At 42.2% G+C, this 26,733-nt stretch overlaps 1 protein-coding gene across 1 annotated transcript in view; it reads left to right on the top strand.

The window, feature by feature from the left end:
• Positions 1-26,733, top strand: part of SKAP2 (src kinase associated phosphoprotein 2) — a 138,926-nt gene that overhangs the window by 50,812 nt on the left and 61,381 nt on the right. Inside the window, exons 5-6 of the mRNA XM_066630952.1 lie at positions 22,936-23,013; positions 23,870-23,953. Coding sequence (XP_066487049.1) covers positions 22,936-23,013; positions 23,870-23,953 — 162 coding nt within the window. The remainder of the gene's footprint in view (positions 1-22,935; positions 23,014-23,869; positions 23,954-26,733) is intronic.

The following is a 26,733-nucleotide window of genomic DNA, read 5'->3' as shown; positions in this document are numbered from 1 at the left end:
AATAGAAGTGATTTGGGCGCACTCTAGAGGCAGGAGTAAAGACTGAGCCAACTCAATATCATTATTACTCCAAAGTGGCATAATTGCCATTAAGGTGAAATTGATTCCTTTTCAAGGAAGGAGGAAAATGTAGGAGAAACTTAAAAAGCTTTAGCCTATTCTTCTTATGAGATTATTCTTTCATTCTGTTGATTAATGTTTGAAAGTAAGGATTTGATGGAAGCATTTCAATATTAAATTCCGAGATATGGGAAAATCCTAGCAAACACATCTAGATTGCCTTCTGTCTGCCTGCCTTGCAAAAGACTCTTAGTTAAATGGACCATCTTTAAATGATGTCATTAGCTCAGATTGAAAAGACAGTGCCTGCAGGGAAATAATTTAATTGTCTTCAAAGCACTCTTACTTTTGTATGTAGATCTCAAAGAACTTTTTCCTCCTTCTTATCTGATAATTTATCTGAAAATTTCTTCTTTAAATTCTCTGTCAAACCACTGAAAAGTAATTTTCAGCTTTCTTTGTAGGTTGGGGTTCTAAAGTCTTTTCTCTGGAATTATGAGGTTGTTTGGGGGGGGGAGCAGGGTCACTTCCTTTTTACCTATATCAATGATACAGTATCCACACTCTTGTAACCAACTATGTTAGAGAAGCTTTAGACCACATAAGAAGAGTACTGCAGGATTAGACCAAGGCCATAAGGTCCAGCTTCCTGTATCTCACAGTGGCCCACCAGATGCCTCCAGGAGCACATTAGACAACAAGATACCTGCATCCTGTTGCTACTGCCTTGCATCTGGCATTTTGAGGTAGCCTTCTTCTTAAACCAGGAAGAAGTGGCTTGCAACCTGTGTTCTTCATCATGGCTTGCAACCTGTGATGAACTTATCTTCCATCTGTGCAAGCCCCTTTTAAAGGCATCTAGGCCAGATGCCATCAGCACATCCTGTGGGAAAAAGTTCCACAGATTAATGTTCCATTGGGTAAAGAAAGATTTTCTAACTCCCGACACACAATTTTAGTGAATGTCCCGTTTCTAGTGTTGTGTGAGAGGAAAAACATCCCTCTATCACCCCCTGCACAATTTTGTACATCTCAGTCTCTCCTCAGGCATCTTTTTCAAGTCTGAAGAGCCCCAAACACTGTAGCCTTTCTTCATAAGGGAGATGCCCCAGCTCAGTAATCATTTTGGTCACTTTTTTCTGCAGCTTTTCTTCAAGGTTTGGGAGAAAATTGATGCCTGAGATTACACTTGTCTTTGGGGTTATGGGGGATTCATGAATGGTAGGCATGTGTGCCAGCTACTTCCCATTTTACTCATTGCAACCAATGACCTGCATTCCCCGATTCCATATGTATTCCTGCTTTCATTCTTTTCTCTGTGTTCATTCTCAAGTAAGTTTTGCTGCCTGGGAATTCTATGATATGGCAGCTTCTTCAATATGTGGATAAGTCAAATAACCCAGAGAGGTCCCTATTTTGACTCCTTACCCATACTTTGGCAATAACATCACCCTCCCTGCAACCGGGGAATTCAGTTAAGAATGATATCTCATCTCGTTAGGTTTTTTCTTTTCTTTTTTAAAATATGGAATAGTTCAAAGATGGCAAAGAAGCCTTTTCCTACCATAGCTGACTTTTATATTACAAAACTTGGATATACTGTCCTGTGGGGTTTTTTTTGCATACACCTGCACCAATGCAGTTTTAGCTGATACAAGCTTTCCATTTGACAACTGTGCTTCCATGCCCCCCCCATTTCATTTTAATTTAGTTGCAGCCCAATCCAAACTGACATTATTACAGTGAAACAGAAGTTCACGGTTCACCACCCTTGCTGGTAGTGACTTTAAATCTGGCTAAAACATAGCCTGGAAGGCTTGTGGTACAAGCCTTTGTTGTTATGGCTGGAACTTTCTCTGGGGCAAGGGAACAAATGTCCCATTACCTCAAAGGGGTCTCCAGATTGCAAAATTCCGCTGTGGGATACAGCACAAGCTGTGATGGCTGTACTCCCATCAGCGCAGGGGAATTTCAGTGTGATTGGCTTGCCTGTTTGCTAGGTTCTTTATTTAGAATGAGATGTATCTAAAGAAAGATAGTTATGACTGAAGGCCCAATCCTATCCCACTTCCCAGCTCTGATGCAGCTGTTGCCAATGGGATGTGAGCTGTGAGTTGTAACCTGGGGCACCTGGCATGAAAGATCCTGGAGTGTCTTGACCTGAGTGGTGGCTTGGAATCCAGTGCTGAGATGGGACCAGCTGACTTGGACATACTAGGTTTGGATTAGTCCTGAGCCGTGATACTTGAACAGAGCCTGAAGAGACCCAAGAATGGTAGCACTCGGGAACAGCACCCTTTGAGCCAAAAGAACTAGCTTTTTCTTCAGCAGTAGACTTGCCTTTCCTAGTGCCTGCATACCAACATTGTGCAGTAGACTGAGCGGGGGGGGGGGGGGGGAAGATTTAAGATCTCAATCTTTGGCTCTTGTTGGGGCATGTTGGGTCTGTTGGAGCTCTCCATGGTTCTGTATCAGTGTCAGTTACTTGACTATACCCATTTGCACCTTATGGGATCTAGATACAACACTTGTTCTCAGCCAGAATCGCATAGCATGTTTGGTCTGGAAATGGGTCATGATTGGGGTTGAACCTAAGAAACGACTGCCTCTAGTCCACTCCTCTTGCAAAAATAGGAGGATCTCTCTGAGAAGATCTCATTGTGTGTTACATGGGTCTTGTCAAGATATCTTAGGTCTTTGAGCTCTCTTCAGGCAGAACAGGGATCCCAGCATAGACATCTGTGGTAGCCAGGCATTAGGAGGCCTCTAGATGAGCCAGACCAGGTAAAAATTCCAAGAGTCCCCCTTTGCAGCTTTTCTGGTAAATCGTGCAGCTTGTTATGAAGTCATCTGCAAATCTTTAGAACAAGCACACCCACGTACAATTCATTTTCTCATTGCACTCATTGCTTCAGTGCCACCTCTTGAGATTGAAATACCTATAGCAGATTGGATATCACTCCAGACCTGGCCTAAGATAAGGATATCTACTACCTAGACCTGTGCACTATGACTGGACCTTTTTTTTTTTTTTGGTAATGGCAATACTTTGATTCATGCACAGAGCTTGTTGAATTTAAAAAGGAGAAAAAAGTGGCATATCACTGACACATGAGTCTGCCTTATACTGAGTCAGACCATTGATCCACCTAGTTGAGGATTGTCCTTAAATTATCTAGGCTTGGGTTTCAGACAGGGCTGGGGAAATAACCTTATCTGAAGATATTGGAGATAGAACCTGGGGCCTTCTGCATGCAAAGTAGGTATTCTACCACTGAGCTACAGCCTCATCAATCCCTGGCTACCCCAGTTATCATTTTTAACTCTGAGGAAATAAGTCCAAATAAGTAGCCTTTAAAGTTGATCTAATGATTTTGACAGTTTTGATATTATTTAGTTCTCTCAATAAATTGAACCTCACTAAGATCAGTTGGAAAGGTATCCAATTTTCTCCTTGTCACTGGTTCACTGCTAGGTCAGCAAATGCTTACTGAAGGGAGAATGAAAGGGCAGGGGTGGTCCAGAGCAGGTAATAGTCAGCTCTGTGTATCCAGGTAAGAAGGTTCTGAGCTTCCAGACCTCAGCAATTAGGGGGCAAGAATCCTTGGATAATTCAGCCAATAAAGGTGTTTAATGATAGTATGAACAGTTAGAGGTGATGATTAATTAGCCTGGGCATTTTGGGTTGGCTAGTGTGCATGCTGTACTACATACTGGCCATCAGCTGGTAGGCATGCAGTCTTGTAAAGGGCTTTCTGCTTTGACATTGGTCATATATCATTGCAGCTGTGCCCTTTGATTACTGGGAGGGCTTGCAGAGTGATTAATAGCCAGGATCAATGTTTCTGCCCAGCACATGACATTTGGTCACAGAGCAACCATATACTTATTCCCCTTTGGCACAACGCTTAGGAGAAATGAAGGATGAGACCTGCCAATTTATAGCTGAGGAGCTTCCAGTTTATAAAATGAGTCAACTTTGACTGTACAAGATTATTCCCCATTGAAATAATTAGTGCAGCATTAAACACAATTAGAACCAAAACTACGAGAGCATGCTTGCTGAATCCGAGCCAGCTGACAGATGGTTAAAGCCTGATATTTGGCTGCCTACAAGGTCCAGGAGTTATTATTTTGCTGAGAAAATAAAAAAGCCTGGAAAGAGTGGTTGCTTGGTGGTGGGTGGGTGGGGAATAGATAAATAATGCAAATGCATTTTGATCTTTGGAAAAAAAAACCAAAGCATGTTAAGAGTTTAATAAAATATACAGTGAAGTGGAGCAGCAAATTATAGTCCAAAAGGTACTTAAGAGGCAACTTGCTGATCACATACAGTGGTATCTTCCCATTTCAAGGCAATGGAACTGTTCTAAGTGGTCATTTAATCACTCCATTTAGCATTTGCCCTACCACCTGCAAGGGCGTCCATATCCCACCAGAATTTCCATTCTTCAGCCTGAGTGTGAAGATTTTTGTTTGTTTGTTTTCATGTACTCAGTAGAAATTGCTGTGATTAAATTCTAAACATGCAGAAATCAAGCCTTGGGGTCAGCTTTCTTTCTCAGAATGTATATTTTGTCATTTTGTCATTAAATTCTAAACATGCAGAAATCAAGCCTTGGGGACAACTTTCTTTCTCAGAATGTATATTTTTGTCATTTTCAGAAATATCCATTTGACCTTTTACACATTGCATGAAAGAGAAATTAGTAACACTACAGTTGAAAGCCTTCTCTGAATTATGCAAGTCTATTACTGTTTTTTCTACTGCATTTTTATGAAAAAGTGCAACCTTTTGTTTCCCTTTGTTTTTAATGCAAAATCCTCTGTCTTCCAGCATACTACAGAGCTGGTTAAGGAAAAGAAAATCTGCCTCAGCCAATCTTCACCCTGATTGACAAAGGGGAAAAATGTGCATTGGCACTTTTTCTGGGTCCTCTGGGGTATGGTCTTGTCAGAAGTGGGGATCCATGTCAACCTGCAACATGGGAGCCAGTGGACAAGAAGGGTGGGTGAGTGAGGGGCCATGATTCCTCTGGTGGCAGCCAATTGGCCTGTGCTACTCTGGTGATATTCTGTTCCTTCTTTTCTTCAGGTCAGTTAGAAGGTGAGGAAGGGAAGAGAATGGCATAGAAACAATGTGGGGGAAAGCAGAAGGGAAGGAAATTAGTAAAAGAAAGAACTAGATGGATTACAAGAGCATGGAAGAGCAGGTTGGTGGATGGGAGGCTGAGGGAGCCTGTTAAAGATAAGATATGTGAGCAAATAATCTTTTTGGAAATCTCTTGCAGTATTTCCTTCATCTATAAGCCCTAGCCAGTGCTCAAACTGGACAGACCTAAGCTTTAAATCAAAATGGTGGCAGTTTCACTGCCGCAGCTACCTGAGGTTGGGTTGTGTCCTACTTTGGCGTCTCGGCACACCAAATCCCAGTCCCCTTCCCTGGTGTGACCTGCTTTCATGGATCAATGAAGAAATGAGCCAGCAATTGAGCTGGTGCAGGTCTAAGTTGAATTATAGTGACTCCTGAGGCTTACCCTGGGGCAACAGGCCAAATGTCCCCTTACCCTAAAGAGACCTCCAGCAAATTCCCTACAGGATACAGCAGAAGCCACACCAGAGCTGCTCCATCACCCTGCAGGTATATAGGTAGGATTGGTCAATCTCAGAGGAAAAGTTTGAAGAACTGAGCACAAGCACATGTGTGTTCAGCTATGACTCTTGTAAGTGATGTTCCTAGAAGTGAACTGGAACCTATGAACATACAGAGCTGCCTTATATCATCATCAAAAAAAGTTCACGAAGTAGTTTACATAGCAAAATAAATCAATACATGATTCCCTGTCCCCAAAAAGCTCACTGTCGAAAAAAGGTACAGATGAGACACCAGCTGCTGTCACTAGAGAAGATGGAATACTGGGATGAATAGTTGCTCCCCCCCCCCCACTAAATATAAGAGGACACCACTTTAAAAGGTGCCTCTTTGCCCAGTTAGCAGGTATAAGTGTACAGGGTATGTTGAGTCTGACTGTCCATCTAGCCCTGAATTGTCTGTGCCAGGAAAGGGGAACCTTTTCATATTGGAAAGTCACATTTTATTTTTATATTTTACTTTTATATATAATTATTTTCCTTAACTAAAAAAAAGGCAAACATTTTTATTTAACACATTATAGTTCTTGTCTGAAGAAGCTGCTTCACCTATGATTCAAGTCAGTGGGCAATTGCCAGTTGTCAGTTATCGAGTTGCCACTAGCAGGAAAGAATAAATAAAAGTTATCAAAAAATAACCCCAGCTTGCATTAAGTCATGAAATAAAAAGCGGATTTATTATTTGCGGACAAACACACAAAAGACCTCATGTGGCCTTAAGACATCAGTCTATGCCAGTAGATCTCCACAGCTTCAGTCAACAGCCTTTTCCTAACTGGATATGCAGTATTGAATCAGAATGCAAAGCATGTGCTCTTTTATTGAGTGACAGCCCCACCTGTGTAGGTTTGGGGGGAAAATTTGGAAAGATGCTGTCCTGCTTTTTTGCCCTGATAAGCAATGTAGGATGGGACATGTGCAGTCTCTTACAGTGCAAGTGCAAGTATTGGGAAGCAACATAACCTAATAATAATAATAAACTTTATTTATACCCCACCCTTCTCCCCTTGCCTGGAAAAGCAACTGTGTGCCCCTTGATTAAACTAAGAAGTGAATACTAAGTCACCAGATGATTTATCATCAAGGCCATAACATAAGAACAGCCCCACTGGATCAGGCCATAGGCCCATCTAGTCCAGCTTCCTGTATCTCACAGCGGCCCACCAAATGCCCCAGGGAGCACCTCATCCTGGTGCCCTTCCTTGCATCTGGCATTCTGACATAACCCATTTCTAAAATCAGGAGGTTGCGCATACACATCATGGCTTGTACCCCATAATGGATTTTTCCTCCAGAAACTGCTCCAATCCCCTTTTAAAGGCATCTAGGCTAGACGCCAGCACCACATCCTGTGGCAAGGAGTTCCACAGACCGACCACACACTGAGTAAAGAAATATTTTCTTTTGTCTGTCCTAACCTGCCCAACACTCAATTTTAGTGGCTGTCCCCTGGTTCTGGTATTATGTGAGAGTGTAAAGAGCATCTCTCTATCCACTCTGTCCATCCCCTGCATAATTTTGTATGTCTCAATCATGTCCCCCCTCAGGCATCTCTTTTCAAGGCTGAAGAGGCCCAAACGCCGTAGCCTTTCCTCATAAGGAAGGTACCCCAGCCCCGTAATCATCTTAGTCGCTCTCTTTTGCACCTTTTCCATTTCTACTATATCTTTTTTGAGATGCGGTGACCAGAACTGGACACAATACTCCAGGTGTGGCCTTACCATAGATTTGTACAACGGCATTATAATACTAGCCGTTTTGTTCTCAATACCCTTCCTAATGATCCCAAGCATAGAATTGGCCTTCTTCACTGCTGCCGCACATTGGGTCGATACTTTCATCGACCTGTCCACCACCACCCCAAGATCTCTCTCCTGATCTGTCACAGACAGCTCAGAACCCATCAGCCTATATCTAAAGTTTTTTGCCCCAATGTGCATGACTTTACACTTACTGACATTGAAGCCTATCTGCCATTTTGCTGCCCATTTTGCCAGTCTGGAGAGATCCTTCTGGAGCTCCTCACAATCGCTTCTGGTCTTCACTACTCGGAAAAGTTTGGTGTCGTCTGCAAACTTAGCCACTTCACTGCTCAACCCTGTCTCCAGGTCATTTATGAAGAGGTTGAAAAGCACCGGTCCCAGGACAGATCCTTGGGGCACACCGCTTTTCACCTCTCTCCATTGTGAAAATTGCCCATTGACACTCACTCTCTGCTTCCTGGCCTCCAACCAGTTCTCAATCCATGAGAGGACCTGTCCTCTAATTCCCTGACTGTGGAGTTTTTTCAGTAGCTTTTGGTGAGGGACCGTGTCAAACGCCTTCTGAAAGTCCAGATATATAATGTCCACGGGTTCTCCCAAATCCACATGCCTGTTGACCTTTTCAAAGAATTCTATAAGGTTTGTGAGGCAAGACTTACCCTTACAGAAGCCATGCTGACTCTCCCTCAGCAAGGCCTGTTTGTTTATGTGTTTTGAGATCCTATCTTTGATGAGGCATTCCACCATCTTACCCGGTATGAATGTTAGGCTGACCGGCCTATAGTTTCCCGGATCCCCCCTCTTTCCCTTTTTAAAAATAGGCGTGACATTTGCTATCCTCCAATCTTCTGGCACCGTGGCCGTTTTGAGGGACAAGTTGCATACCTTAGTCAAGAGGTATGCAACTTCATTCTTCAATTCCTTAATAACTCTTGGGTGGATGCCATCAGGGCCTGGTGACTTATTGATCTTCAATTTATCAATGAGGTCTGAAACATCTTCTCTTTTAACCTCTATCTGACTTAACTCCTTGGTCAGGAGGGGCCGTTCGGGCAGCGGTATCTGCCCGAGGTCTTCTGCCGTGAAGACAGATGCAAAGAACTCATTTAATTTCTCTGCCATCTCTAAGTCTCCTTTTATCTCCCCTTTCCCTCCCTCACCATCCAGAGGGCCAACCGCTTCTCTGGCGGGTTTCCTGCTTCTAACATATTTGAAGAAGCTTTTATTATTTCCCTTAATGTTGCTGGCCATGCGTTCCTCATAGTCTCGCTTGGCCTCCCGTATCACCTTCTTACATTTCTTTTGCCACAGTTTATGTTCCTTTTTACTCTCCTCATTAGGGCAAGACTTCCATTTACGGAAGGAAGCTTCCTTGCCCTTCACAGCCTCTCTAACTTGGCTGGTTAGCCATGCGGGCACCCTCCTGGATTTAGTGGAACCCTTCTTTCTTTGTGGTATACACCTCTGCTGGGCCTCTATTACTGTTGTTTTAAGCAGCCTCCATGCACTCTGGAGAGATTGGACTCTTTTTACCCTCCCTTTCAACCTCCTTCTAACCAGCCTCCTCATTTGGGGGAAGTCTGCCCGTCGGAGGTCAAGGGTTTTTGTTAGAGATTTGCCTGGTATTCTTCCCCCAATGTGCATGTCAAAACGGATTGCAGCATGATCACTGTTCCCCAATGGCTCAGTAACGTTTACATCTCTAACCAGGTCCTGTGTACCGCACAATATTAAATCCAGAGTCACCTGTCCTCTGGTGGGCTCCATGACTAGCTGCTCTAAGCCACAGTCATTTAGCACGTCAAGAAATCCGGTTTCCTTATCGTGACCAGAACACAAATTGACCCAGTCAATATGAGGATAATTGAAGTCCCCCATGATTACAACCCTGTCCCTCCTTGTTACCTCCCTGATCTGTTTCCTCATTTCAAGGTCCCCATCCGATTTCTGGTCTGGAGGACGATAGCACGCCCCCAGTATTACATCGCTGCACAAGCCTGGTAATTTAACCCACAGAGATTCTACGGTGGAGTCGGACCCACCTTCAATCTCTACTTTGCTGGATTCTATCCCTTCCTTAACATAAAGGGCCACCCCACCTCCAACACGCCCCTGCCTGTCCCTCCTGTAGAGTTTATAGCCCGGGATTGCGGTATCCCACTGATTCTCCGCAATCCACCAGGTTTCCGTTATGCCTACTATGTCAATGTTTTCCCTTGTCACCAGACATTCCAGTTCTCCCACCTTTGCTCGTAGACTTCGGGCATTCGCATAAAAGCATTTGTACATGGAATGCCCTAGGATGGGCTGCTTATTCGCTCCTTTGTCCCCACATCCTCTCATTGTGCCGAACCGTCTATCACATCCCATCACGCTACCTTTCCCAATTTCTTCTCCTACTCTGCCTTTGTCTTGTTGTTCTCTAACCTCCCCATCTTCATCCCATAGGGATGAGGAGTCCCGAACCGGATGCCCCTCGGCTCCTGTCGGCCTTCCCCCAGGGATCAGTTTAAAAGCTGCTCTGCCACCTTTTTAATGTTATGCGCCAGCAGTCTGGTTCCATTCTGGTTCAGGTGGAGCCCGTCCCTCTTGTACAGGCCCCGCTTATCCCAATACGTTCCCCAGTGCCTAACGAATCTAAACCCCTCCTCCCTACAAATAGACTTTTGCATCATTGCCTGCAGGAATAGACATCCCTGTGGTAGTTTCGGGGAGGTGGCAGGGGTGGACAAACCATGTTTAGCATTGCTCACTATCACAATTCATATCATATGGGTATGTCATAATAGTTCATATCGTATAATCAATGTCCAAGCCCCACAAGTGGCGGCCCAGTAACATGAAGCAGGTTTTGGAAAATTCCCAGTTGTACAGATGCTAGAATAATGTGTACTGTTACTACTTAAGCTCCTTTATCAGTGACTCTTCAGGCCAAGCTTCCAAAACACGTATTCCCCCCCCCCCAGCTGATTTATGATTGGATATTGGTAACTCCTGGAGGAAACAGATTAGGAAGAAGGGGTGGGGGACTCTCCAAGTGAAAGTGCATGCTATCAGATGTTATCTGCTTTTGCATGCACCTGAATTGTTGCTTGACTTTTCATATGTTTATGATGGGTAATCTGCTCATCATTTGTGTGTAAAGTTCTCTTCTTTACCCTTTCAGGGAAAACCTGATTAATAACTGATTATATTGAAATATTAGCATTGTGCTTATTTTATACAACTTATTATTCAGAAAAGTATAGAACTCTGCTTGCAATTAATAAAAAGCAAACTTTGTTCAAAACCGCTTTCCGGAATATCTGTGTTTTTAATTTTATTGTGTATTCTTTTGATCCTTATTTCTGCAGTAGGGGGGATATTTAAAGATATATGTGTGGTATTTGCCAATTCCAGAGAGACTTGTGTACATTTCAAAGATTTGTAAGGGTTTTTAATTTCAGCTCTTGCCCTTTCTACTTAGCCTTTCTTACCCTCTACTGTTCCGCTCCTGAAGATGTCAAGTTTAAAACAACCCCATATACAGCAGCCAAAGTTCACTTTGCATATTTGACTTAGTGCTGACTCAAACAAGTTCTGTCTGCAGAATGTTTGTCTTTCATGAAAGATTTGAACTGTGTTTGTTGGGGTTGGGTCCTTTGTACAACAAGGCCTTTCCAATTACTTGTATTCCTATGGAAATAGCAAAACATAGAGAAAATCTATATTAATTGCCTGTCAGTGTTTCAGCGTTCTTAATAATGACCGCTTTTATTAGAGAGGGAGAAGGCACGTGCGTGTGCATATTTGCTGGGAAGAGGGAAAGAAACTTCTAGAAAAACAGGCATTTTAAACAGTATTTCAGGTGTTGTCTTCCTCCGGCTTGCGGTTTGCCTCAGGATTTCAGCATTCTGCTCTACTTGCTGGTGCTTGCTGCTATTCCAGCTGTTTCCCTTCTCTCTGACTCACAGTTTGGCCTTAAGCACAAACATCTGTCTGGTGGAGCCATGTACAAGCCCTAGTCTGATACACTCTTTTATAAGAATAACCTTAAATGGAGATGAAGCACACCCTCTGTGGACACCTTGCAGCCACAAGAGTCCCAGAACTGATCTTGCAAACTCTTTACAGTTGCATGGGATGGGGGGGTGGGGAAGAGAGAGAAACTACTATAAAAACAGACTCCCAGTGTGATACTTCAGGTGTTTTTCTCTTGATTTATCTAGGGATTTCAGCATTTTAGTTTGCTCAATTGTGCTATTTGCCTTTACTATAATAGCAGCAAGACTGACACTAGAGAGCTTAATTCAGCAGTGAACTTATTTCTAAGTCTTATTTTCTTACTTTCTTACACTCTCAGAAAGTAATTTTATATTTCAAAGGACCAAATCCTCACCAACTTTTCAGCACTGCCATAGCTGTGCCTATGGGGCATGTACTGCATCCTGCAGTTGGGTGGCACTCATGGAGGCTTCTCAAGGTAAGGGAGTGTTTATTCCCCTACCTTGGAGCTGCATTACCCTTACCTAACTGCTCCCAAAATACCTAGGATTGCTCCCAAAAACAAAACAATTTCTCTACTCTTTTGCCTCATCTCAGGGTCCCACGCTGTATTCTGAATATGAAACTACCTGTCTCTTAAAATCTGGGAGACTATTTGTGACATGTGAGAGGGCCTTTGTAATGTTACCCCCTTCCCATGGAATTTCCTGCCATTTAATATACTCCTGTCCTTTTGTTTGGCTGGTATTTTGCCAGGGAGCAAATACCTTGCTTTTTCATCAGGCATTTACTGAGGTTCCCCTTGATTTCTTCTTTAGCATCCCATCCAATTAGTTGTTTTTGTGGCAGTGTGTGTTTACTGATGGGGCTTTTGAGTTTTTGACCGAATGGTTTGTTTTTAATGATAAGCTACTTTGAGTCCTTTAGTGGGGAAAAGAGTGGGGTATACATTTAAAAAATAATTAAAATTATGATACATTTGTACTACTTTGCAGTTTGGTACAGAGGATTGTACCCTAAGTTTTGTTGAGTAACTCCCATTGAAATCTATGGGCCCTTAGTCAGGTCTGACCAAATTTTATGATTGAACCTAGATTATTTGACCTAGAACAGTGGTTCCCAGTCTTTTCCACCCTGTGACTCACCTTGTCTGGCCAATGATCCTTGTAATGTTGGGGGAGGCTCCAGTGACCTCTTCTGAGTTTCACTGGGTCAGCGACTCACTCTACAGGCTTCTGCAGGTCTTAGAATGGCCTGCTGAAGCCTCTGAAAGCTATTTCTGGTTTTTGGAGGCAAACCAGAAGTTGCCTTTTGCTGGCCATTCTGAAGTCTGCATGGGGCCTGAAGAGTGGGTTGAAGCCTGGGCACAGCCCGGAAGATGCCTCTGAGGCTTCCCCACACCTCCGGAATGGTTCTGATTTGGAGCCAGAGGCGAGGGTGGGCGGTAGGGCCCAGGTTGCTATCCACCTAGCATGGGCTACTGACCCACCAGTGGGTCGCAATCCATAGTTTAGAAAACCCTGACCTAGAATGAGTGGTACTGCTTTGAAATAAATGTTGCCATACCAGATATGATACAGGGTACCACTTTGGTTCACCATGGGGAAAAACAATCTGTCAAATTGGTGGGAAAGTTGCAGATTTTAGGAAGGTTTTATTTCTTACAGAATACTGGTAGTGTGTTCCAGGCTATAAATAAATCAGTTCTCCTATGTATGAAGAATTTTTTCATGGTGAAATGCTTGGAAATTTGATTATCTTTGAGGGTTAAAAGAAGTTCCGGTGCCGATGTGTTAACTGCTTGCGTAGGGTTGAAGGGTGAGGCTGGCCATGTCACATCGTGTTGAACCTGTCTGCAAACATTTGATTTCTGAATGTTGTCTTCTGGCTTGCTAAGAAAAATCCCTGTGTTTGTAGAGATTATCCTGACAGTAGTATGCTTTGTCAGTTGTCAAGGCATGTTTAGCATGTGGAGATATATTAATCTGGCAAAGTTACCATTGTAAGTGGCTGGAATAAATAGAGGGCTCAAGCAGATGAAGAGGGATTAACTGTGTGGATGGAGCAAACTCTTCAATCACTAAACCAGTAATTTTTACAAAGGATTAGCTCGCTTCTACAAATATTGATTACTGATTTGCTTCTCAAGATGAAGACGACAGAGCTCGTGCTGTGTATAGTGTGCTATGTGAAGCAAATATCGGTCATATTAATGGATTTCATGTAGGCATTATAGGAAGTGACAAATTTATTATTGTATCATCCACTAGCCCTGCCATTCTTAAGATTGTGAGCCGTTTCATTAAAATCCCTTGTTAATTTTATAGTAGCTAAAATATTTATTTCTGACTCTAATGTTACTATGCTATCTTGCACTTAAGACATGAAACCCTATCATGCCCTTTTTTAAAAAAGTGCCGCAAATGATTTATTTAAAAATGTATACTCTCCCTTCCAGTATTGGGGTTGCACAAGGGTGGCTTACAAAAAATACATAAAATTACAATAAAATAATAACACAATAAAACAATAAAAATAGAACCCATCGAATAATGACGCATGCTGTCTAAGGTGGTACAAACTGCGTTCAGAACAAACATTCAAAAATACTTTAAGAAACAACCACCAGCAGTTGCAACCCAATCAATATAAACTGTACAGAGAAATATGACAAACCAATGAGCTACAGAGAAAAAGCTAAATGAAACAGGAAAGTTTTTAGCCCCTGCTGGAAGGCCTAACTGGAGAATAATTTCTTAGCTCAACCAAGAGGATATTCCATATTAACAGAAAGCTGCAATGCTTTTAACAAGGAGGAATAAAAGGACTCTCCAAGATGGGCAGCCCAAACCTACCTACCTCCCCATATGTTGATGGCAGATGCACCAATAGGGTGTGCACTGTATCTCATGGAGGAGTTTCAGGCCCCAGAAGGCTCCTCTGAGCCAGGGAAACATTTGTTCCCTTGGCTGGGGGTAAGCCTCCGTTGCCTGCACGAGTCTACCCCAATCTGTGCCAGCTACAGTGGACCCAGGATGGTAGATTGAGGCTGGGAAATGGAATAGATAGAGATGGGTGAAAACAGTTTTATTTATTTATTTTATTTTATATTGATTGATTGCAGATTTCAATTTTGATGTTTCCCAGCGTTAGACAGAAAACAGTGTTAGGAGTTTTTATTCCAAGGGCACGTTTTTATGAATTAAAATTATAATCACTTTAAAAGTGTACTAGGTAGTGGTATAGTGTCAGCAGATGCAGCCACTTTAGGTGTTTTTATTTGAAGGTTTAATTGTTAATATTTGAAGGTCAGAGAATGTTTTTATTTGCAGATTTTTGTTTTTTTACAAAAATGCAGAAAGCAGTGTTATATGTTCTTATTTTGTTATTGAAAAAGCCCACCGCTAGGGATAGGATATTGGTGCCATCGCTGCCACCCTCTTCCTGGCCATCTGTGCTGATTTCTCCCTATTCCATCTCTTCCTGTTCTGCCCACACTCTGCCACTATCAGACTTACCTTGCTGGATCTGGTGGCGGTCCTCTGCTGGGTTATGCTGTCATAAACCCCTCTGAATAGGACTGGGCTATTAGTAATCAGACAAGTATAAGTTTTACAGACACATGTTTTAATGGCACTCTGCTGTTAGCTTTATGCAATTTTTGAAATCTGAAAGTTGGGCTATTCAGACATCATGCTGTATCTGGATACAGATATCTTCTGTACAGAATGTCTTCTGATCCACAGAGGTGGGAGTCTCTTATTCTTAAATCAGAGACCACCAGTTCTTAAGGAGTAAGGGTAGGAATAATCACAAACCTGTCAAAAATGGTTGGGGACTGGATTGCTTTCCCACCGTGACATGTTAGATGCACCAACCTTATATTTGTAATATTCTTTTTCCTCTTCTGTTTTTCAAAGTATGAGGTTTTCACTGTTAATTGAAAGTTTTCTTTATGCCAAATTGCTAGTTGAGTAGTTAAAGTACGATAAACTTACAGCACAATCCCATGCATGTCTATTCAGAAGTAAGTCCCACTGACTTCAATAGTGGGCTTGCTCTCAGAAAAGTGTGTATAGGATTGCGGCAGTCTCAGTTCCCAGTCCTACTTGATGTGTTTTAAAAAACCTTATGTGAGACTGAGTATTTTAAAAGAGTCAGTGAAGTGTTTGATTTTTTACATCTGTAACGGTGCTGAAATTCAGAGACTGCTGAACTTGGGTATGTGTTTGTTATCTGTTCTTTTCCTTTTTACTACATGCAGAAAATGTTTCCAGTGCAACTGGTAATGCTATCATTTGTTCTCAGCGGTGAGCTGTTAGTTCATACATATGTTTCCATTCAGTAGCTTCCCAAGCTAAAAATCTGGTCCCAGATCAGAGGTATCTTGAGAGCAGTTTTGTGTTCTGCTAAAGAGTTCCATCTGTGACCCTATGGAGTAATCAACTTCTGTCTCTCACACACTACACGTTTTATGCTAATTCAGCATTTGTGTTAAGAGTTTTTAAGCAGGGCTTGTTGATGGTATAATTATAACATCCATGGTTAAGCCAGACCATTGGGTGCATTGGACAAAAATGCATCTCAGATTCCCAAATGTTATGCTATCTTTTTTAAAATGGAAAAGTGAAATGTCTTTTTGCATTTTCTTAATTTCAGTGTTCTTAGTTATTTGATGAGGTATGACTAGAGTTATTTTGCTCCAAAGTATTAAGAACTAGTAAGGAACAATTACAGAACAAATGTAATGTGTCTGAATGAAACCTTTATTTTAACCCCTTCACCCAAATAACTTGCCTGAGCTTTATTAAAGCTGTACTCTCTGACCCACCAATGATTTTGCTGGAACATGGCCTTTTTTATGGTGGTGCCAAGTCTCTGAAAACTTCTCCCTAACAAGGACCACCAGATGACTTCCCTTGCTACTTTGAAACGGGTAACAAGACCTGTTTTAATCTATTACACATTGATGGCTGATTTTAGTACTGATTTTAACTTCTTTTTGCTGTTTAAATGATGCGTGTTAATTTATTTGTTTGTTTTTACTCTGTTATGTACACTGCCTTGGGAACATTTTAAACCTGAAAAGCAAGATAGAAATCTTTGAAACTAAAAATGTTGGGGTTCAAGAGGACAAACACAATTTTTTGGATGTTTGTTTATTCAGTTTTCAGAGATGTTACTTGGCCATGCCAATTGGCAAGCTCTTTCAATTCTCAGTTATAACAGTCTTGTTGAGCAACAGCTTTTGTTTATTGTTCTCTCAGGTGGTCCTCCCATCCAAGCACTGACCAGACCTGGAAAAATTGGAAGTGCGTTCCATTGCACAGGCAGAGGTTAAAACTGGACTGTAGGTCTGAAAACTTACAATGCCTATTCCAAGGTAGTAAACTACCACTAAAAGTATGCTGAAAAGCAGGTCCAGGTCTGGTATATACTGAATTAGGTCTTTGGTCCATCTAGCTTGATTTTTGTCAACACTATCTAGCAGCAGCTCTCCAAGGTTTTATGTGTATTTCCCAACCATATCTGGAAACCCCAGGAATTGAAGCTGGGATCTGCTTCATGTTAAGCATGTGTTCCACCACTGAACTAGGATCCTCCCCAACCGTGCATTTCATTTTTAGATTTTTGAAAGGGGTTCTAGCAATAAGGTGGTGACTTTGCTATGTGGGCGACCATACCTGCGCTGCTAAGTTTCACATGCTCAACAAGGCTTTAGACTTGTATTCTTTGAATGGTTACTCCTGAAGCTACACAGTAAGCTGTTTTTCAAACTGAGAGGCGTTCTAAAGCATTTGATATGTAATATGACAAGAGGAGCTTGCTATTTAAAGACTTTAAAAAATGAAACTCAAGTCCTAAAAGTTGTTCTTTAGATGTCTGCCTGGATCTTTAATGTACCATGTTTGAATTTTCAACTAATATTGTATTTCTCCCTCTAGTAGCAAAATCATTCAGCATACCCTCAGTATCGCTTCTGGTTCTAAAAAAAATCAAATCTACATGCTCGAGCCACCAGTATTCGAATAAAACATCCCAAGAAACAAAAGGTGTCGAAACCTGTTGTACAGAGACATCTGGGAGAGACCATGATTAGGAACAGTATATCCAACTGTCTTTTGTAGGTGTCATTCCTGAGAGAAATTGTCATGGAATTTTTGTTTGCTACTGGTGAAGGTTAGAGGGTGACAGGGCAGGTAAGAGATAATGGAGGAAGGCCAAAACAGAGTGGTGATTGATGAGTATAGTAAGGTCTATGAGTGGCTGCTAAACCATAAAGATTAATACTGGTGTGTGAACCCTGGCCAGATTAAGATGCAGTACTGTGTAGAATAAGATCTGCCCTTGATCGCCATGAATTTTGTGTTATTTATTTATATAGTGCGTTCAATGACCACGTAGCGCAGGGGTGTCAAACTCGTTTCGTACTGAGGGCCGAATAGCATTCGTTTTTTCTGCTGAAGGCCAGAAGTGATGTCATTAGGAGAGAGTGGAGCTACTAGTAGCCGCTCTGCAGTGCTTGGGGAACAGGGTTGGGATCCCATAACTGCTGGATCCCAGCCCCACCTCCCGCATTTGGATTTTTTTCCCCTATAGACTAGTTTGACTAGCTTGGCAGTCTACAGTGTTGACAGTCCTACTCATTTAACTATATTAATAAATGGTAGCTGTCACCTTTGGCCCTCTCTAGAGGTGTGAATGACTAGAATATTCAACTCCTCCAAATCTTTATTTTCAGTCTCCAGTCTGTGCGTTCTGGTGCACTGGAAAATCTTAGGCTAACCCTATAGTATAGCGGGGGGGGGGGGGGGGAGGAAAGAAATCTGGTGCATTTTGTCTTAAGTTTTCTTTTTTAGCTTATTTGTATGTGGGAGACAGTGCACACAGCTTTTGTACATGTGCATTCTGAACATTCTGCAGACCTTGTAAACTATACAGCTTCTTGCTTCTTTTGGCACACTGACAGCATCAACTGAGTTTTTGCATATCTCAGATTATTTTTACAGACTATCTTTACAGACCCCTTTCCTATTACCTGAAAATAAATATAGAACTGCCCCAGTATCTGCAGATTTGGTATCTGCAGATCCAGTTATCGGCAGTTCCCTGCACCCCCCATGCCCCGCCTCTCCCCTGCACCCATTACCTTCCTTGTTCTTTTTTAAGCTTGCTTGAAGCAGTTGGTATCTTGTTTTTTACCAGACACTATAAGCAGAATGCTTATAGACAGACAATCAGGCAAGCAACCTGCATGCTAAAGTGGACAAATCAGATAACTTTAACAGGAAGCAGTGGTTGTGGCAGCTAGATAGTGGAGTGGAAGATGGCAGTTTGTGCTCCAGAGATGTATGTTTATATTAGTGTTTTGAAATATGTACATAAAGCTTAAAGGAACAACAAAATTAAGGTTGCAATCCTATGCACATTTTCTTGGAAGTAAGCCCCATTGAATACAGTGGGGCTTACTTTAGAGTAGATATGCCTAGGACTGTGCTATAAGCCTTGCTATTTTATAGAAATGAATAATCCTGAACAGGAGGATTCTGATACTTTAACTATAAAGGCTGAGTGTTGGACAGAACTCTAAATGTACCCTTAGAAAAAAATTATGGTATGTGCTTTTTTCACTGGAGGGGGATGGAGAAGGGAAAAATAATATGTTGAAACTGCTTTATATTGAGTCAGTCCATTGGTCCATAAAACTGAGAATTGTCTGCAATAACTGGTGGTGGCACTTCAGGATTTCATAGAGGGATCTTTCCCAGCCATAACTGGAGGTTCCTGGGATCTTCTGCATACTAAGCATGTGCCCTACCAGTAGGCTATGTACCCATCCCCATGTTGACAGCACCAAGCTGAAGATATGTGGACAGCCCACTGAAGCAACACTTTCAGCAAATGATCTTACTGGCAGTGGTATCACTAGGGGGTGCGGACTGCACCGGGGGACGCACTTGGGAGAGGGATGACACCATTACTGGCCAAAATTGATGCAAATGTTTGTATTTTTGAATAATACTACTATTATTATATATAATTGATGAGTAATTTTAATGCAGAATGCAATGAAACAAACCATACTGAAATATTTGTATATCAAATGTTATAGCCAAATAACCAGACTAAGTAAACTAAACTTTTTCCTTAACTAAAAAGTGGCCTGTGAGAGTGTTCTGAGAACCAATGAGGTGTTATGGCACAGCAGGAAACCAAGAAGGTGTTAGTAGGAGTCAGCTGTCATGTATTAGCTCTAATACTAGAACTTCACATATAAAAAATCAAAACTTCACATATAGACTGATGGGTTCTGAGCTGTCTGTGACAGATCAGGAAAGAGATCTTGGGTTGGTGGTGGACAGCTCGATGAAAGTGTCGACCCAATGTGCAGTGGCAGTGAAGAAGGCCATTTCTATTCTTGGGATCATTAGAAAAGGTATTGAGAATAAAATAGCTAATATTATAATGCCATTGTACAAATCGATGGTAAGGCCATCAGAAGTATTATATCCAGTTCATCGCCGCATCTCAAAAAGGACATAGTTGAAACTGGAAAATGTGCAAAAGAGAGTGACTAAGATGATTACTGGGCTGGGGCACCTTCCTTATGAGGAAAGGCTACGACGTTTAGACCTCTTCAACCTAGAAAAGAGGCGCCTGTTAGGACAGACAAAAGAAAGTATTTCTTTACTCAGCGTGTATTTGGTCTGTGGAACTCCTTGCCACAGGATGTGGTGATGGCATCTAGCCTAGATGCCTTTAAAAGGGGATTGGACCAATTTCTGGAGGAAAAATCCTCCATTACAGGTTACAAGCCATGATGTGTATGTGCAGCCTCCTGATTTTAGAAATCGGCTATGTCAGAATGCCAGATGCAAGGGAGGGCACCAGGATGGGGTTTCTTGTTATCCGGTGTGCTCCCTGGGGCAGTTGGTGGGCCAGTGTGAGATACAGGAAATTGAACTAGATGGGCCTATGGCCTGATCCAGTGGGGCTGTTTTTATGTTAACTCTTATTGATTTATGTGAGTGTCATCAAGTTGGTCACTGGTTTTTTGTTGGCTAGTGATCTGTTAGATAACTTGTACTGTTAATTATTTTAATAAAGTTAATGGGGTTACACCAACCCTAGTGTGCCACTGCATTTAGGCTCCGTGTATGATTTTGTATGTTCTGATATGGAAGGAGGTCCATCATGGGGGTGATGCACTGAGCTCTCGCACTGGGAGACACAAACTCTAGTGACACCTCTGCTTACTGGCTTGCATCGCCTCCTCAGTCTTTTCCATGCTAATGATATATTTTCTCTCCCATAATCAAAAGACCTGCAGATGCTGCTGTGAATGACATGATTGCCTATGGTGTCATGCTGGGAAATGATGATTCATGTTGCCCAATGCTGACCCGAGCCTTGATGCCAAGAGCTCTTGGTGATCATTGTAATTTGCTGACAGTTGGGTAATTGCCTACTTTACAGTTGCGCTCCCTCTGAAATTGGTGCAAAGCCTCTGTTAACTACAGTGAAATAGGAAAAGGAACATATGGGGACTAAGGAGAGAAATTAATTACTGTTTAATTATTTGCAGTATTTGTTCAAGTGTAGCAACCTTGCAACCAAAGTAAAGGTTAAAAAAATTAAAAAGGAATGTGTAATATCAACACTTAGCCTCCATTCCATGGACTACTGGAAAACCCTAGTGGTGTAAACAGATGACAGATGCGTACATCAATAGCTGATGTATGAGAGCTGATTTGGAGCACAAACAAATTAAGAGCAAAGATGTGAAGAACAATTCCTAGTGTCTATTAATTACAATGTAAAATTTAAGCTAATGGAAATGGTGTAAGAAATATTCTGAAGTTCCTAATTACTGTTTTCACTTAGATCAGGGGTGCTCAAATTTTCAACTTTAGGGATGCTGGACCTTTAACAAGTGTATAGAAGAGAGAATTTCAGCAGGTGCAGCTTGTCATCTGTGGGATGACAAGTTGCACCTGCTGCAATTCTCTCTTCTATACACTTGTTAAAGGTCCAGCATCCCTAAAGTTGAAAGTTTGAGCACCCCTGACTTAGATACATCTTAGGTGATTAATTGATTCATCAATTAAATTGCAGAAGTTTGCTACAGGTCTACCCTTCGTTCACCGCCCATGGATTTGACTCAGCAGGGCCACCGTGGACGAGAAGGGCCCTTTAAATTAAAAAAAACCCACAAATAAAACCACATTATGTTGTTTACATAACAAAAAAGTCCTTTCTTACCATTGTCGAGTGACAGAGCAGCAATCAGGAAGTCTCCAAGGCTTAAAACACCTCTGTTTTAGTTCATGCCAGGCAAGGATCTCCTCTCCCCCACCTCGTAACCCTAGAGCAGAAAGAACGCAAAGTGGAATGCAAAGCATCACCAGGGCAAAGGGGGAGGAGGTCCTTGCCTCGCTGCTCTGCCATGCTACAGTGGAAAGAAAAGGGTTTTTTGGATGTATAAAGGGGAGGTGTGTTCAAATTTTTTTGTTGATTTTATTTAACACTGTTTTCAGCGTCTGCAGGGGTTTTGAGAACAGAACCCCAACGAATGCCAAGGCATCACCTATATTCAGAAAACAATTTCATTCTTTTTATAGTTTGAACATCTATTATACTGAATGAATATGGTGGTGAAGGATTTTGTTCATCTTCTTTCTCCCTCTCCAACAAGGAAAATGCAAGCTAATTGAGAACTCTCATATTTTAACTGAATTCGGGATGTTCCCTCAGTTGTAGATGGTTGTCTAGAGATTCATGGAAGGAATTGTCTAGAGATTCCCTCAATTGTGGATGATTGTTTAGAGATTCATGGAAGGCATCAATTCTTAATTTTAAGTTTTGGCATGCTCACTCTTACTGCAATGAGAGGTGCATCAAACAGAGTTAATCCTAGATCAGTGTTTCTCAACATTTGTCCTCTGCTGTTCCACCTGGGATGGGACATCATTGCTGGGGATAACATCATTGCTAGTAACTTCTGGGGTGGGACGCTTTTTTACTTTTTTTTTTTTTTTTTGCTAGTTACTTCTGGGGTGGGACAGCAAGTGAGATTCATAATATTTATGAAATTTATTTTTATAATCTAGCTGTTGAAGAGTTCAGCTAAAGACCATGTACTGAATGCACTTTTAACAATTCATAATCATCTAACCCTAAAAGCAGATCTCCTTTGTTAGTTAATGAATCTTCCATGTTCCACTGAGCAAGTATTCAAAATGTACTTCACATGTGTACACACCAGTAAGAGAATACTAGCCCAAAGAAATCAATATAAAATTAAACATTGTGTTGGTATTTGTCTATCCAATTTGAAGCTCAAAAAGTAATTGTATGTTCAAATATATTGGCCATAAGTAATATAACTGCAAATGATTGCACGTTTTCTCTTAGGTCGTTATTTGCCAATGCTTTAGAAAAACAGGAACTTACTGTGTGTTTATTTTTCTTTCAGGGAATCAATTTCCTCCTGTTGCAGCACAAGACCTTGAATTTGTTTTAAAATCTGGGTACCTGGAAAAACGCAGAAAAGGTAAACTGGCTTGGACTGCTCTAGTGATGCCCAATAAACTGCAGTTTGAAAATGTTTACTGCCTTCCTTTTTAGTTGCAATATAGCAACAGTTTTCTGTACCACAGAAAACATGGTGAAAAAAATGGGGAAAACATTCCCTGTAGATGACATGGAAAGTGGTGTTCATTAAAGGCTGAAGCTAAAGATAATGAGAGAAGTGAGTTCCTTTGAAGATTTCTGAAAAGAAAACTTAAAACATCTAGCCATCAGTGGCAGCAGGATTCTATCTTCTAAACATGCCTGTTTTATCTCCCCAGAGGGTAATGTGTATCCCAGCTTTAGTTTCTGGCATGGTTTACCAGTTTTTTCAAAATTTTCATGGCTATTGCCTTATGACACACAAATATGGAAGCTCTTATCTGGCTCCTGTGATATTTGGGCTCTCCCATGTCTTGAAAATATGAACATGATTTGCATGTTTTCTCTTCTTTCATTTGCAGCTAGTGAGTTTCTATGTGAGAACAAAGTGCTTATTCCTGGCCGTCATCTGCTTAATGACATCACTTCCTTGTTAATCATGTCTCTTTTGGCCCTCAGCAGGCGCCATGAATGCTATTTGCCCCACTATATGAAACAGGTTTGACACCCCTGAATTAAATGCTATGTGTGAAGTTAACAACCACCAAGGATCTCCCCCAGTTGTCTTTATCCTAATATGGTGATCATCGTGGAAGATAGAGAAAAGGGTATCCAAGCTTCTCCAAGGAGAATTTTATAACTGGTCTTCTGCTGTATCCTAATTTGAAGCACTTTTACATTTGTGCTCTGAATTACCTTTTGGAAAACCAGTCTAACATGAATTGCGTTAATTGCAGATCACAGCTTTCTTGGCTTTGAATGGCAAAAACGTTGGTGTGCTTTGAGTCGAACAGTCTTCTACTACTATGGAAGCGACAAAGGTATTATCATGTTTATGGTTATCTTCAAATCCAGTGAATACATTTGAGCAGTTGATTGTTTGCAGACCTTGAGGGTCATTCTTTTGTTTTTGATGCATACAGGATTTGCGTACAATGTTCTTGGCCTGTTCAGTTTTCTCTCCTTGCTCTGCAAGTGATGCATTCTGTTTCCAGATGGTGTAAACAAATAAGCTGTCTCTGCTATATGTTGTCTTATCTGTTCTGTTTCCTCAAGAATTTTGGGTAGGCCCTTTTTTTCTGAACTTTGATCAGTTTTCAAAGGTGACTTAGCATTATTGTGACTTGGTTTCCTTTGGTATTTATTCTTTTCTTCCCACCACTTTCCAAAAATGGTTTTGATGTTTTCTGCCTGTTTACCATTGTTTTGTCTCCATTTAGTTCTAGATGGAACTAATGGCAATTTTGAATTTGCAAGACCCTCCAAGACTGCTATCCTGTTCATGCTTACCTGGGAGTTTTGAATGAATTTATAAAAGCTTTAATTCTAACAAGTGTTAAAATCATAGCATTTTACATAATGATAGTATCATCGGTCCATTTACAGACAGCCTTCCCTGTAAATTACATGGTCGCACAGCTCTAATTGAAGCCATTCACAGCTTCCTTCTTTGCACTATGTAGCTCGGCAATGATGATGTAATCACCAAGTGCACCACAGCTGCCCTTCTCATCCACGATAGTGCTCAAATGCACTCTGTTAGAAAATTAGAGGGAGCACTGTTTATAGCAGTGGTCAACCTTTTTCATACCACGACCTCAGTAAATAAAAAAAGTATGAGATTGGGGACCCATAGTTGATCCTGCCCTCTTTCCAGGACCCTATCCACCTACCCTGCCCTGTCTCCGTCCACTCCCCACCCCCACTGCGCACACTCAGCACTGTTCATTGTAACCAAATATTCATATTGGAGAGAGCAGAAAATGTTACTATGAAACCTGGCAATAGTAAAAGCTATTTTAGCACAATTGCCAAGATCCTGAGCAGGACTGGGGCACGATCTCCTGATTCCTGAAGGGTTACACCAGATGCCTCCCCCATTATTTGGTGGTGCTCTAGTCCAGTGACCTTCAACCTTTTTAATTTCTGTATGTAGCCTCGACTCCACAACCAAGGCTTCATGACCCAAGGTTGAAGAACACTGGCGTACATGATTATTGAAATACTTATTTTTCTCTCAGAAGAAAATTGCCCCTCTGAAGTCTGCCACAGGCGAGGTCATCCAGGATCGGGCGCAGCAGATGGAACGCTGGGTGCAGCACTACTCTTAGCTATATTCCAGAGAAAATGTAGTCACCGAAGAAGCACTGAACAACATTGAGTGCCTGCCTGTGCTGGAAGAGCTTGACAGTGAACCAACCCTAGAAGAACTTCACGTGGCCCTGGACTCCCTTGCCTTTGGCAAGGCACCTGGAAAAGACAGCATCCCTGCTGAAGTCCTAAAATGCTGCAAAGAGATCATCGTCACTGAGCTGCATGAAATCCTCTGTCTCTGCTGGAGAGAAGGTGGAGTACCTCAAGACATGAGGGATGCAAACATCATCACGCTGTACAAGAACAAAGGTGACAGGGGTGACTGCAACAACTACCGCGGCATCTCTCTCCTTAGCGTTGTAGGAAAGCTGTTTGCCCGAGTTGTACTAAAGAGGCTCCAGGTACTTGCAGAGAGCGTCTATCCAGAATCGCAGTGTGGATTCCGAGCCAACAGGTCCACCACTGATATGGTATTCTCCCTTAGACAACTGCAGGAGAAATGCAGGGAACAACGACAGCCACTCTTTATAGCCTTCACAGATCTCACAAAGGCTTTCGACCTGGTCAGCAGAGACGGCCTCTTCAAGATTCTCCCCAAGATTGGATGTCCACCCAGGCTCCTCAGCATCATCAGATCTTTCCACAAGGACATGAAGGGCACTGTTGTCTTCGATGGCTCCACATCAGACCCTTTTGACATCCGAAGCGGAGTGAAGCAGGGCTGTGTTCTTGCACCAACCTTGTTTGGGATTTTCTTCGCTGTCCTGCTGAAGCAGGCCTTTGGAACTGCAACAGAAGGCATCTATCTCCGGACCAGATCAGACGGAAAGCTCTTCAACCTCTCCAGACTGAGAGCAAAATCCAAAGTCCAGCTGAAATGTCTGCGTGACTTCCTCTTTGCCGACGATGCAGCTGTCACTACCCACTCTGCCAAAGATCTCCAGCAGCTCATGGATCGTTTTAGCAAGGCCTGCCAAGATTTTGGACTGACAATCAGCCTGAAGAAAACACAGGTCATGGTTCAGGATGTGGACTCACCTCCCTGCATTACAATCTCTGAGCATGAACTGGAGGTTGTCCATGACTTTGTGTACCTTGGCTCAACGATCTCCGACACTCATTCTCTCGATACCGAGCTAAACAAGCGCATCGGTAAAGCAGCTACCACGTTTTCCAGACTCACAAAGAGAGTCTGGTCCAACAAGAAGCTGACGGAACATACCAAGATCCAGGTCTACAGAGCTTGCGTCCTGAGTACACTTCTGTACTGCAGCGAGTCATGGACGCTTCGCTCACAACAGGAGAGGAAACTGAGCGCTTTCCACATGCGCTGCCTCCGACGCATCCTTGGCATCACCTGGCAGGACAAAGTTCCAAACAACACAGTCCTGGAACGTGCTGGAATCCCTAGCATGTATTCACTGCTGAAAGAGAGACGCCTGCGTTGGCTTGGTCATGTCGTGAGAATGGATGATGGCCGGATCCCAAAGGATCTCCTCTATGGAGA

This window comes from Tiliqua scincoides, chromosome 5, assembly GCF_035046505.1.
Source record: "Tiliqua scincoides isolate rTilSci1 chromosome 5, rTilSci1.hap2, whole genome shotgun sequence".
Taxonomy (NCBI): Eukaryota; Metazoa; Chordata; class Lepidosauria; order Squamata; family Scincidae; genus Tiliqua; species Tiliqua scincoides.
This window is presented reverse-complemented; position numbering and strand designations above follow the sequence as displayed.